We start from the raw sequence: 13768 nt of genomic DNA, 5'->3' as shown, positions 1-13768 counted from the left end.
TCTGTTGTCTGAAGCCATTTGCGCCGAACGTGTTTCTCCTTATCCAATATTTTAGTTTCAATGGCAAATTATTCTCAGTGTTTCCATGCAGTGGTTCATTCGTGTCAGCTTGCCTGAGGCTTCTAATGTGTAATACATCTAATCATGCAAAAAACTCAAGAACGAGAAAGGGAAGTATGAGTGGGGCCGCAACATTCATAAGGGGACTGATCGCCAGTGAAGCTGTGTAGGCTGCATATATGGGCTACATACATTATGAAATCATACCCATTTGCCGTAACCGCTGCTGCAGCCGCGCCGGCACCTCCGACGCGCGGGACGTTATAACCACAGAAGTGCAGGCCATGTGCACAGGCGCCGTCGGCACACTATTTCCCCCTCTCCTCCTACCCATCTCCATTGCTGCAGCGCGTCGCCGCACGATTTCCTCCTCTCCCCTACTCTTCCACATTACTGAAGCGCCAACTCCACACACTTTCCCCCTCTACCCCTACACGTCTTCATTGCTGCAGCGATGTGCCCACAATCTTCCTCTCTCTCCCCTACCCACCCACATTGCTGCAGCACCGTCGCCACAATCTTCCCCCTCTCCCCTACCCGTCCCCATTGCTGCAGCACTGTCGGCACACTATTTCGCCCTCTCTCCCTACCAGTCTCAATTGCTGCAGCACCATTTCCACACTCTTTCCCCCTCTCCCACACCCGTCCACTAAAGCCCCTTAAACATCGTAAAGTAGCGGCTAGCTTTGAAGAATGCCGCCTCCTCCTCGCGGGCTCTGGCCGAGGCCGACGACGCGTCGCTATTGGCCTAATAGCATCACGTGGGCCCTCGCGCCATGCTTCAGCGCCATTTTCACTCGAGAAGCTTCTACGGAGTGGCGAGGAGCGCATGTTGGCGCCGTTGCTACGCTCGAGCGGTGTAGGCGGTGTCACGGTTGAGGAGGGCGCGTGAAAGAGAGGAGAAAGAGGAGGAGGGAAGGCGGAGGAGGAGAATGTCGTTACTTTAGGAAGTTTAACGGGCTTTACCGTCCACATTGCTGAAGCGCCATCTCCACACTCTTTCCCCCTCTACCCCTACACGTCTTCATTGCTGCAGCGCTTTGCCCATAATCTTTCTCCCTCTCCCCTACCCATCTCCGCTGTAGCGCCGTCACCACACTCTTTCCCCCTCTCCACTACCCGTCTCCATTGTTGTAGTGCTGTGCCCACGATCTTTCTCCCTCTCCCTAACCCGTCTCCATTGCTGCAGCGCCGTCGTCACACTATTTCTCCCTCGCTCCTATCCGTCTGTATTGCTCCAGCGCCGTCGTCACACCTTCGCCCTCTCCACTACCCGTCTCTATTCCAGCAGCGCCGGCACCTCCGACGCGCGTGACGTTGTAACTGCTGAAGCGTAGGCCACGTGCACAGGCACCGTCGCCACACTATTTCCCCTCTCCCTTAAATGGTCGGCTGCGAGCGTTTCTGTCCACGATACGGACGCAAGCCTACCCCTTATGATAATGCATGCAGGGGACGCATACGGGGGCTAGAGATAAACTGCTTCGCTGTAAAAAGTGGGAAAAGACAGAGGTGCACAGAAAAATATTGAAGGAAAAGCCGTTGCAGAGTACCTGCTGGGTGGCGCCACAATACCGCGCCGCATTAGCGCCGCAACAAGCGCAGCCGCTTTGCTAAGACGTGTGGTATTTGCGCATTGCAGCTCAAGTTCGTCATACATTCGAAGTGGTGATTGATGAGGAAGAACCCGTACGGCATCGGCACTTTATGAGCCGTGAAACTGCAATACCAATTCGCCACAGTCGCAGTTTTATGCAAATAGCCTTTAGATTTTACTTTATCCTCAAGCATGTCGCTAAACTGTCAGTCACCTAAAGGTACACGAAAGGAAAATATTATGTCGAGCTAGATCGATAGGCTATTCATCTAGAAATATATAATCGTTTTCTGTGTCCCAACACGTGTATCACTTTGTTGCATAGAAAATTTCCGCTGAAGGTCCCGCTGTTCTTGATTTGAACCACTCGCGCCAATACGCATGAGCTGCCGTAGTGTCCACATGACCTATGCCGCTCTGTGAATCAGCCTGTGCTGATGCCGCATGAGAGGTACCGCAGTCCAAAACAGGTAGCGCCACTCCGATTTCCCAATTGCGTTATTTTCTCGCTTAGAAAAGCTCTGTTCTCGCGACACTGACGAATTCGTTATCACAGAAGCCCGATCTTTCAATCCACCTTGAGTTGATATTTTCCTTTAGTGTTCCTTCAAGAGGGAGCCCCGTAAGTACTCCCTGCCATTCCACAAGTAATTTCCTTCGCACGGTCCACATACGCTGTGATAGCATAGAGCTCTGTACTTCACTGTACGCTAGCCTCACGGGCATTCAATGCTTCCGTACCATGTTCCAAGGACGCGGGAGTCGCGAGTGCAACTTGTGAAAGGCGTGTAGAGCCTGGAACCCCAAGTGCAGCTGTGCGGGATGATGTGCGTTTGCCGAGTTAGGAGCGACAAATTCTGGGTTCACCATAGATTCCTTCAAAGGTTTCTGAAAAACAAATTAAAAAAAAGGCATGAATGGAAACACTGGCATCCACAAGAAAGCACCTCGAAGCTAAATAGAAAATCGATACGCACTCCTTAGCAAGAGAGCTTTTCAGTTGAACAAAGAAGAAAACAGCAAAAGCGGGCAGTTTGGTAACTCATTTTCAGGAAAGCTGATGGCGAGAACAATGCCCCAACTAGACTAACGAGACTAATGCACTAACGCCCTTGAATACCGGGCAATGACTTGGTCAAGCAATTAACGAAACTCTAGCTAATTAACCCCCGCACTTAATTGTAACAATGCCCGCACATCGCTCTCACCATTTTTCACATCCCATCCATTTTTCAGTGCGATATATGACTTTTGATTATTTGTAAAGATGCTTACATCTTCAGGCATTGCACTTTCGGCATTGACATTTCCATCGCTTAGCGTTTCTGGGCGGTTCACGTCGCAGTTGTAGAACGCGGTACCATGGGGCGGTCAGCCTAGCAAGTGAGCTTGTCGGTAGGCCAATAGATGGCAGGGCAAGGTACAGCTGATTAATTCTTCCCCGCCATGGAACACTGAATAATCAAATTAGTGCCGCTGAAACTGGCAGGCGAAGGAAGTTTACGTGAAAGGGGAACTTCCTCCACCACATGTATTTCCGCACAACCGCAGTTAATTTAATGAAGACATACGTTAAGAACCCTATTTCCGCAAGTGATGTGTATACGTGCCGACCAAACTGTGTGTTTCACGTAACAAGTTTTAAACTTCAAAATTAGAGTGATGCATTTTAGACAAATGAGACCAGCCTTGTGCTATCCGCATGGTCGTCTCGACTTACCCAGGCTATTTTCCGAAATGCGATTAGTTATAGCTAATTACATCCGTTTTGTTATGGAAAATATAAATGTTTGTTAAGGGCGTAAGTCGTATTTCACAATCTTTACGGTGAATACAAAAGAAAAAGAAACAAGGTAATACAAACAATAATGTTGTCTGTATCACCTTATATCTTTTAAATGGTTCTTCTTTACCAGGCTCTGTAGGAACCCAAGAAGTATGAGAACAATTCAATGGAGATTTAGCAGTAAATGCAAGAGGAATGCGTTAGCATTACACCGCACTTCTTTGAGGTCCCGGATCAACGGTTTAAACCGCGTTCTCCACATTGCAAAGTGTTTTTCAGGAGCTCATCGACGCACGTCCTGCCCCTTCGAGGAACTGGCGGGATTCCGGAGCATATCACCGTCAGACCATGTGACTGGCTTCCCACAATTCCCAAACATGCACTTTTCTCCTCTCTAATGCTAACGCATCAAAAATGGCTTCAAGATGACGTCCCTGCGTGCTGGCGCAATCTGGATATGCAGTGCTCTCAATCATGTTTCAACAGAACGAAGCCCGCATGCCTGTCGTGAGCAAACGATTATGCCTGCATCCATATTTTTATTTTTCTATTTATTTACCCTAGTGTCCAAACAGCCTCTGCGAAAGAAACGGGCCCATTACGAAGACGCCCACTAGCTCTAGCATAAGTTAGGCAAGTAACCTTTCTAATGCGTGAACAAATGTCACTTATGTATTTCATTACGTGATTTCTGCACCGTAGTGCCCATACACTGTCTTCAGTACGGATATGATACTTCACGCGGCCCACAGAGGCAGCGTCCCTGTTACAGCCTACCCATTTCCTTTTCCTTCTTTTTCATATTTGGCAGGTTTTCTTGGGATATTACGTGGAAAACAGAGCGAAAAGATTGGAGGGGAATAGACAACACAGGGTGCAGTGCCCTGAAAAGGAGATCCCCGCATAAGATATACGACGTCATAGAAACAACTTTACTAGATGCTTTCAGCGCTCTCTACAGCTTTTCGGAAATGAGTTATGCTTTAAAACACACATTTATTTTTCGCTAATGAAGCGCAACTACTTAACTAATCACACTTCGACGAATAGACTGAGTAACATAATTAAGACGAATAAGAACAATACATGCCGCTGGTCTCGTTTTTCTAAAATGCACCACTTTATTTTTTGTTTGAAGCTTGCTTACAGTCACGTGAAGCATGCCGCGATACATGCAGCGTCACGCTCTGATGGCTATACGACATGCCGATTGAAATAGCCGCTTACAAACTTGATATCCTTCGGCATCTTAACCTCGGTTGCAACGCCTCCGATGGCGTATTCTCCGAACTTCGTCGCAAGCTTCACGGAGAATGTGTGTGGACCTAAAGGAAAGAAGGACAAAAGCAGGAAAGGTAAACGAGACAGCCATAAGCGGTCTTTATTGCAAAATAACCGCTACAGTATAGGCGATAACGCGTGAGCCATACGAAGCTACCCGATTTAATCATTACAATATTTTATACCCACTGCAGTTACGAAGGCCACTTCACATTTTCGGAAATGTCTGCAACGCTTTCGAGCACATCTCTTCTCCCGAAACGATAAATGTAATCTGTCTTGCGTGCCTTTTATTTGTTTAATGCTGAGCGCAGGGTATTTTCACGCTGCGAACAGCGTGCACGTATACGAGCATGACGTATACAGCTTTCATATACAGGAAGGTAGAGAGCTCACAGAGAGTTCAAGAAAGAGAAACAACGCAACATAGACGGCGATTATTATTATGTGGGGACAAAAGCCTCAGGAGGTGCAGATCTTTCTTAGAGTGCGTTCGCAACGACACCCAGTGACCTCTTGTACTTGTGTCCGTACAACACCGTTATCCGTACTATGCAAACGCGGCCATTTTATCGCGAATTTGAGACACTTGCTCAACTTTGAAAACTTCCATATCGTAGCACTTCCTGACGCACATACTATGGTTATGTAATGACTCCATTTCCGACATTGTTTCCCTGCGATGGTAAACTGGTTGCTAGTTCAATAACCTACAGCTATCCAAAAGTTTGTGAATGGTATAGTTCATCTAGGCCAAGTAGTCACAAAAGACCCGTTTTATTATTATTATTATTATTATTATTATTATTATTATTATTATTATTATTATTATTATTATTATTATTATTATTATTATTATTATTATTCAGGACAAGTTAGTATCTATAACGCGAAAAGCGTGCATATACTCTCCCTATTACCCTTTTTTACATGGCGTTTTGATCCTTTTTTCTGTTATATTACTAACTAAAGGCAAAAAGAATTCAGGTCTCTGTAATGATCAACGTATCTCTAACGCTACGCTGAGTTTGATACCTCGAAATTCTGATTTAAGCACCGAAAAAACGTGACTTCCTGTAGTGGCGCTTTGATAAGCTGTAGCGAAGTTTGAGTTGTGGGGAGTTTAGGAAACGAAGGGGCTAATTAATTAGTTTACTAATTAGGTTCTTACTGAAATAATATGTCATTGTTTTTGTACAAGTGTACTCTCCATAGCCAGAAATACCAGCCAACCGGTAGCTTCAATATTTCTTAAAATGAAAGTTTGTCTGAGCCTTACAGAAACATGGCAACTCATGCAACAATCATTCACCAATATTTTTAAGAATCATAACGGTGATATGCTGAAAGTAAAAAAAAATATGGCACAGCATTGTAGAGGAAAGGTAGCTTCACTCACATAAAACTTTTACCTCCGTGGGCGGACAGTTATTGATCTCGGGCGTGCCCCTGACCTCTGAAAACTTGACGTAGTCGCCGTCTTCGAAACCATGCCGTACTTTGTCCAAGGTTTTGACTTCTCCTTTCTTGTCGTACGTAGACAGGTGAATCAAAAAGAAGGCGTTACGATGAGCGCATGAGAAGCATACAAGGGCTTAAGCTCAAGGCTTTCTATGACAGCATTTAGCTCCGTTGTTCTATAGTGATAGCAATTAATATCTATGGAATCCACGGGTATGACAGTTACTGGCAGTGTAAGAACTCATGTAACCGTTACGACGACGCGACGCGACGTCAAAGGGGCGCCAAAGAGTAAAACAAGGTTAGTTCAGTCTTGTGAAGTGTTTTTTCCAAGGCTAGATTTGCTGTATTTGGCAAGAAAATGTTTGTCACTAGCGGACAAAATTAAGACCGGCATTTGCCTTTTCGAATTTCGCTCATAAAACGCAGCCCTTGTACTTCAGTTTGACGTCACGGACTTCAAAGTTGCTCGCGTGCTTGAGACATTTTTCTATAAGAACGTTATCGAAGCTCGACAGGCAGAGTCGTTCGTTTCTTCAAAGTGCAATGAGATCATTGTTTTGTCGATACTATTAACTAGTTCCAGCCGATGTTGTCGACTCCTGATGGCGTCACGGCACGCTAGCGCGGAATCTTCAAGCCCGTCTATCGTTTTCTCGTCTTTTATATGGCTTACTGGCGGCTTAACAATGAAACTTTGTCTTTGCACTTCGTAAGCTCAGTTTACCAATACAGGGGCGCCGTAACGTAAAACTATTCCAAACTTTTCTCTTCGAATTCTGCAGTCAGCCCTCCAGGATTGGTCAAAAAATTTTCGAGCAAGAGCCACGCTAGAACACATATGCTATGGGAATGCCAGAGACTAATACAGGACAATGCGAGCGAAGCCTCCATCGACAGCCTCCACGCGCGATGGCAAGCCGCGCTGCTCAGCTCGAACCTGGAAGACGAACTCTGGGCAGTCCAGCAGGGCCAAGGAAGCCGCCGAGAGGCAAGAACTCTTCGCCGTAACCTCGGCGGGGGCCCCAGCCCACTAACTCGCCGGACGCGAATCGTTCTGATTCCAAATGAAGTTTTTCTCACTCACTCACTCACTCACTCACTCACTCACTCACTCACTGGGGAGCCCAGATTCTCTGGGCTCCCCAGAACCTCATCTTGTGCAAGCATCACCACCCCTTAATAACCAAGATGGCTCCGCCTCAACATATATGCAGTAAGCGTGGGGGCTCCCCAGGCGAAACCACGGTGTGACAGTTGAATTGCCGGGGCTGCAAGAACAAGTATGGATCACTGATACAACACATCGCTGCATCAACAAGACCACCTGAAATCATCGCACCTCAAAAACGAACACACACGTCCGCCTACCCGGATACGTCACGTATGCCAACGATACAAGTGATAGCATTCACACCCTGCTCAGTAAGAAGCTAGTGGCCGTTCAACACCATCTCCAACAATCCGAAAAGCTTGCCATTTTGCTCGAAATTATCCCACAGGCAAAAAAGAAGGATCCCATGTTTGTTCTAAACGTCTGCTGTCGGCCGAAAAGCGCGCCATCGGTCCTCAAACAGGCTTCGGAGCAAGCCAAGCGCGCAGCCGGCAACCATCCGCTTCTAATAGTGTGCGACTTTAATGCAGCCCACCCCCTCTGGGGTTATACGTAAACCAACACCAGGGGAAACCTGCTTCACAAAGTTATTGAGGACATGGATCTCACACTCGTCAACGATCCAAGGAATAGCACGAGGCTCGGCACAAGTTTTCAGAGACACGAACCCCGATTTAACCCTCACGAGAAGTATCCCCCAAGCTTGCTGGACCAATCTGGAGGAGTACCTAGGCAGCGACCACGCGCTGCTAACCACCACTCCCCATGGACTCGAATACAAAGCCAGGATAGGCAGTGCTCGCCTCACGGATTGGACCAAGCTGCGCCTTCACATCCTTCACCAGGATGTGAAGGCGCCCACTAAAATGCTTGAAACATACACCACCACTCCGAGCATCGACGCTCGCTTGCTCCGCATGTGGGAAGCCCGGCGTAGCCTGCTGAAGCGTTGGGAAAGGCAAAGATTAAATAGCAAGCTCAAAAGGCAAATCGCACTACTCACACAGGAGGCTGCGGAATACGCTACCACGCTATGCCGAGAAAATTGGCTATCCCTCTGCGACAGCTTGAGAGAAAGACTTAGTACTTCCAAGACGTGGAAGTTATTGAAGTATTTAATCAACCCGGCCAGCAGCAAAACGGAATCCCACCACAATACGGCCCCAGTAGTTCACCAATTTCCAGGAAACGAGGCGGACCTCCCTTTGACTTTCAAAGCCCTGTACTTCCCCACACAGTCATCGGAGCCTCTGCCACCCTACACCGGACCCCCAACGAGCTCCTAGATGAGGACATTCATCTATATGAAGTAACAGCGGCGATAATGGGCTTGAGACGCCACACAGCCCCGGGAATGGACCAAATTACCAATAAGGTACTTGTAAATGTTGACAGCCCCTCGCTACTAGAGCTTACCGCTCATCTTAACGAAGTATGGAAGGAAGGAAACCTTCCCGAGGACTGGAAAATGGCCGAGGTTCGTCTGATACCGAAGCCAGGCAAGCCACCAGCCATTGAGAACCTACGACCGGTATCCCTCACTTCGTGTGTAGGAAGGCTCCTAGAGCACATCGTTCTCAACCCGCTACAACCTGTTAGGATCGGCCTGCAGGGATACTTCTCAGCAAAATTATCTCAGCCCGCTGCACGTGCTTCGATCGACCCGCGGTGGTGGTGCCCTTCAGAGAACGAGCGAGAACGACAGCGCTAACCGACCATTAAGTTCCTTCGGAGAAGAGACTACGGCAGCGTTAATCCACAATGTGCCTCGTTCGGAGAATCGGCGACGGCAGCAGGGCTGGCCACGTTTGGCGCCCCGTGTATTGTTGGTTGATTTGCCGGGTATTTATGGTCTCTCTGCAGCAAGAAGAGCTACCCTAACAAAAGGTTGCTTTGCGGTGCGTGGTCCCCAGGACTCGTCACAGTCTGCTGACACTCGTGGCGACTACAGGAGAAAGCCAGCTCTGGAATTTTGAGGCGCCGGCTGGGGTCAGGCGTGGCCACCTGGCTACGAGGACGCGCTCAACTCGGGTTCTGGGAATCCAAAGTGTGTACGTGTGTGTGTGAGCCCTCCTCCTCCAAAAAGGCGGGCCAACTTCGATGACGTTGGACGCTACGAATTGGGGGGTGAACTGCCGTTTTTCCCTCACCTAGGGATCTAGGGAGAACGGAGTGTTTATAAGCGGCAGTTTGTCGGCTGCTCGTCAGTGTGCTCGTCAGTGTGCTCGTCATCGTGCTCTGTGTTCGTGCTCGCATGCTGTGTGCTTCGTCTTGCGTGCTCCATTTGGGAGTCGCGCTACACTGTCGAATGTATCCCTTGTTCTAATGTAAATATCTGTAAATAAATCCTGCTCGCCTAGTCCTGTCCTCCCAAGTTCCTCCCTACGACCTACAACCCCTACAACTGCATGCCAGCGGTGGGATCGTTCTCCAAATCTTACAACTGGTGGCAGCGGCAAGATCATCCGACAACTCCTACAAACAATTCCTGGAGGACTCGGGGAAACTTCCAACAACGATGATAGGATTCCGTCCGCACCTCTCAACTCAAGACATCCTACTTCAGCTGAAAGAGGAGGTGATTGTACTAGTGACACGCAACTCCCCCACGGCTATCCTCGCCTTAGATCTTAAAGGGGCGTTCGATAACGTCAAGCATACAGCAATCTTACAGAGGCTAAACACGCTGGGATGTGGGGCAAGGACGTATTCCTATATCAGAGATTTCCTCTCAGATAGAAAAGCCATCCTAAAAGTCGGGGACCAAGCCACAAACCCCTTCCTACTGGGCGGGCGCGGCACACCACAGGGCGCAGTGTTATCCCCTCTCCTTTTCAATATCGCCCTAATAGGCCTACCACCACTCCTCGATAACAAACCGTGGATCCGGCTTGGCCTATATGCCGACGACATTACCATCTGATCGTCCACAGGTTCCATCGGGGAAATGGCGAGCCGCTTGCAGGAAGTGGCAGACGTGGTGAGCGACTATGCTAAGTCATGTGGCCTCAGCTGCGCCCCCCAAAAGTCGGAGCGACTCCTGGTCTCACCGCGAAAGAAGCGCGCATCCGACTCGCCAACTATCAACATACAACTGGAGGGACACACCATCGTTCCGTCTCAGAGCGTAAAGATATTGGGAATGGTTTTCCAGTCGGATCGCACCAATACAATATTGTCACGTGGCGGTGACGTAGAAGAACACAGTAGCAATACTGTGAACGAGAAAACTAACTTTTATTGGGCGAACTTGTGCCCACAAAACAGGCTACACTTATAGCACAACGAAAGCGGCGAACACAGTCGGCGATCGTCGGAAATCTGATCAGCGGGTCAAGCGCGTTGGCTTTTATACAACAGTCGTCGAATGTTCCAGACTAATCGTTGGGACCCGCATGCTTTCCACAAAGTCCTACAACATTCGAGTCACGCGATGAAATCAGATAATACAAGGTTCGGCGACAACAGACAGTGGTTAGAAGCATCGATAACTTTCCAGAAACTTCGGATACATGCAGACGCGTCCCGCGCTGTGCGATAACATTTGTTAGGCGGCGAAACGTGGTTGCCCGTTAAATATAAGTACACGTGTCAATATTAATTCACAAGCTTAAGAATACAACAGCCCAAGTTACCCACATGATCGGGCGAATAACAAGCAAGACAAGAGGCATGGGGGAGGCGGACACGCTTCGGCTTGTCCAAGCATTCGTCGTGCCTCGAATAACTTACGCTATTCCATACGCACTACTCAACGCGACGGAACTCAAAAAAATCAACACAATGATCAGAAAGGCATATAAACAGGCGATGGGCCTGCCGATCAGTACGTCCACAGAACGCCTTCTACGACTAGGTGAGCACAATACGGCCGAGGAGCTGAACGAGGCATATTTATCCAGTCAGCGAACAAGGCTGGCAGTTACGGAAGCGGGGATGTCCATCCTATTGCGCGTGGGGCTCTCTGCCCCTCTCAGTCATCCGCCGCCTCAGACTGTGAGCTTACCCCTTGCCATCCGGAGCAACATCACCGTACGTCCTCTACCTCGCAACATGCACCCAGTGCACCACGCAGAGCGAAGGGAGGCCCGGGCCATGGCCATACACAAGCGATACGGGACTTTACCGTCTACAGACTACACGGACGCAGGTTCTTACCCCAGACGCGCAGCCACAACAGCCACCGTAGTCGTCAACAAAGAACATAGGAGCAGCATTTCGCTCACACGAAACAATCCCCTCCCAGCCGAGGAAGCGACCATAGCCCTCGCGCTCTCCCAAACAGAGGTTGAAGTAATAGTGACCGACTCCCAACAGGCGTCCCGCAACTTTGCTAGCGGCAGAATTCATACCACTACGCTCCAGATCATCAATCAAAAGCAGCCAACGAGATCAGTCATGATCATCTGGGCGCCAGCTCATCCCGGCATTCCTGGCAACGAGGTCGCCAACCACGTGGCTCGAGATTTGACCCACCGAGCCGACGCCGATGAATCTGAACCCGAGCGCAAGCACCCTCTAGTTTCGTACCAAGACATCACAAAACACTACAAGCTAACCCGCAGAACATATGCACCCGCACGCAAGTCACTACCTAGAGAGCAGGAGCGATTCCTCCGAGCTCTACAGGTCCAATACATTCCCCCACCCAACCAGAAATCACCTGCTAGCCTCTACACAATTCTCTCCGCAATGCCGCTTCTGCGAAGAGCCCGGGTCCCTCATGCACATAGCAGGGTGTTGCAGAGCGGCACCATTAAATCCTCCGAACCCTTACCCCACCAACGAGCTTTGCGAGCGAGCCTTGGCCAGCTTTGACCTCGAGGATAAGCAACGGCTGATTGCGAGGGCCCAGGACGCGGCCCGAGCTCAAGGCATTTGGAATGAGGACGCCTCTCCAAAGCTGCACTCATCCAATAATTATGTTTATTCTCTCTCTCTGTCTTGATTGGGTTTTTCAAACAGCGCTGCGGGTTGCCGCCCGATGCTTGCGTCGGTGGTTACGTAAATTTGACGTCAGTAGAGTGGTATAAAAAGAGATTGGAATAGTTTTACGTTATAGGGCCCCAGATCAGCCTATCGTTCCTCTTAAGCGTCCCTTGAAAGTAATGGGCCCAATTCAAGTGTTAGAACCATTGGTAAGCCTCATCCAAAACCCAGCCTTTCATGGGCTTCCATATACAGAGCCAGATTTTAGCCCATCAATCGTGAGCAGCATCGCGGGAAAACCTGGTCAGCTCCCGCTCAATTCCGAATTGCTGATCCTGCGCTGTGCGATTCATATGACATTCACGTGGGCCCGCAACTATAGTGTTCCTTACATGCTTCTCAGGAACGTTTTAGCTACTGAGATTTGATAAAGTGTTTATATTGAGCGCTCGGAGCCCCGTAATTCCATACATCGGCGTTTAATTTTAGTTGTTTTCGATGCAAATGCTTCCCCGGGGTAATGGGACGGTTGTGGTGTCCAGTGCGGGCCTGCCTGACAGCCATCTCGTTTTTTTTCTCCCTGTGTGTTAGACTGCAGCAACAACCACAAACGCGCAAGACGACGTCGACGACAGCAACAAAAAAATTTGGAGGACGCTTAAGCTTCGCCTTTAAGAGTGGGACGCGATAGCATTCAAAGATCCCTGACTGCTTATCACGCTTCCCGGCAGCTGCAGCGTATGTAACCGTAATGTTTACCGCAAAACGCTCGCGGCGAACGCTATGCGCAAAGGCGGGCTTTCTGGTCGAAACGCGGCCTCTTGCAGTGGGAGCGATGGATGGATGGATGGATGGATGTTATGAGCACCCCCTTTGGAACGGGGCGGTTGGTTGCGCCACCAAGCTCTTGCTATTATACTGCCTAATGTCCTACATAGGGTAAACAAGAAAAAAAAGAAAAGAAAGAACCCACGATGAATTCGCATAACCAAATTTTCCGACTCCCTATTGTGAACTTTGTTTTTGTGCGTCTCCGTTTTTTGTTGTTTCCCCTACACTAAGAAAAGTTTACACTCTTTATAGTGCCCCTTCTGCCACACAACGATAATCGTCATCTGCCTTGATCGTTTCCTTTCTTTAACGCTGCGAGCCCGGTACTTTCCAGTAACGAACGACATGCGCGTTATCAGCATGATAGCATTCCCGACAGAAAAGTAGCGGGCGCGGCGTTTTCAAGAAAGGAAACGCACCAAGGCAGATGACGATTATCGTTGTGTGGCAGAAGGGGCACTCCAAATGGTATAAACTTTTCTTAGAGTGTACTTCCACCAATCTTCCAATAGCCTCTACTAATCTCTATTGCGGACATGTTTACTTTCCCCTGCTCTCGCTGGACCCAAGGGCTTCAAGGAGGCCATTAGTGCCGAAATCGGCCACTGGGCAGACGTCTTCACATTCTAATAATACATGCGCCATCGTTTCCCTAGCTTTTCCGCAGCAAGCGGTGGCGATGCAGCAGAGGCGAGCGCCATCTGCAATT

At 49.0% G+C, this 13768-nt stretch overlaps 1 protein-coding gene across 1 annotated transcript in view; it reads right to left on the bottom strand.

Annotated features, from left to right (window-relative positions):
• LOC126537439 (ubiquitin-like modifier-activating enzyme 1) overlaps window positions 1–13768 on the bottom strand; it is a 97301-nt gene that overhangs the window by 44752 nt on the left and 38781 nt on the right. Inside the window, exons 7-9 of the mRNA XM_072287917.1 lie at window positions 6124–6250; window positions 4671–4768; window positions 2399–2545 (exon numbers count right to left, since the gene is read on the bottom strand). Of these exons, the coding sequence (XP_072144018.1) occupies window positions 2399–2545; window positions 4671–4768; window positions 6124–6250 (372 nt within the window). The remainder of the gene's footprint in view (window positions 1–2398; window positions 2546–4670; window positions 4769–6123; window positions 6251–13768) is intronic.

Source organism: Dermacentor andersoni, chromosome 4 (genome assembly GCF_023375885.2).
Source record: "Dermacentor andersoni chromosome 4, qqDerAnde1_hic_scaffold, whole genome shotgun sequence".
In the NCBI taxonomy this organism is placed as follows: Eukaryota; Metazoa; Arthropoda; class Arachnida; order Ixodida; family Ixodidae; genus Dermacentor; species Dermacentor andersoni.
Note: the sequence above shows the minus strand (reverse complement) of the source record. Positions and strands in the feature narration are given on the sequence as shown.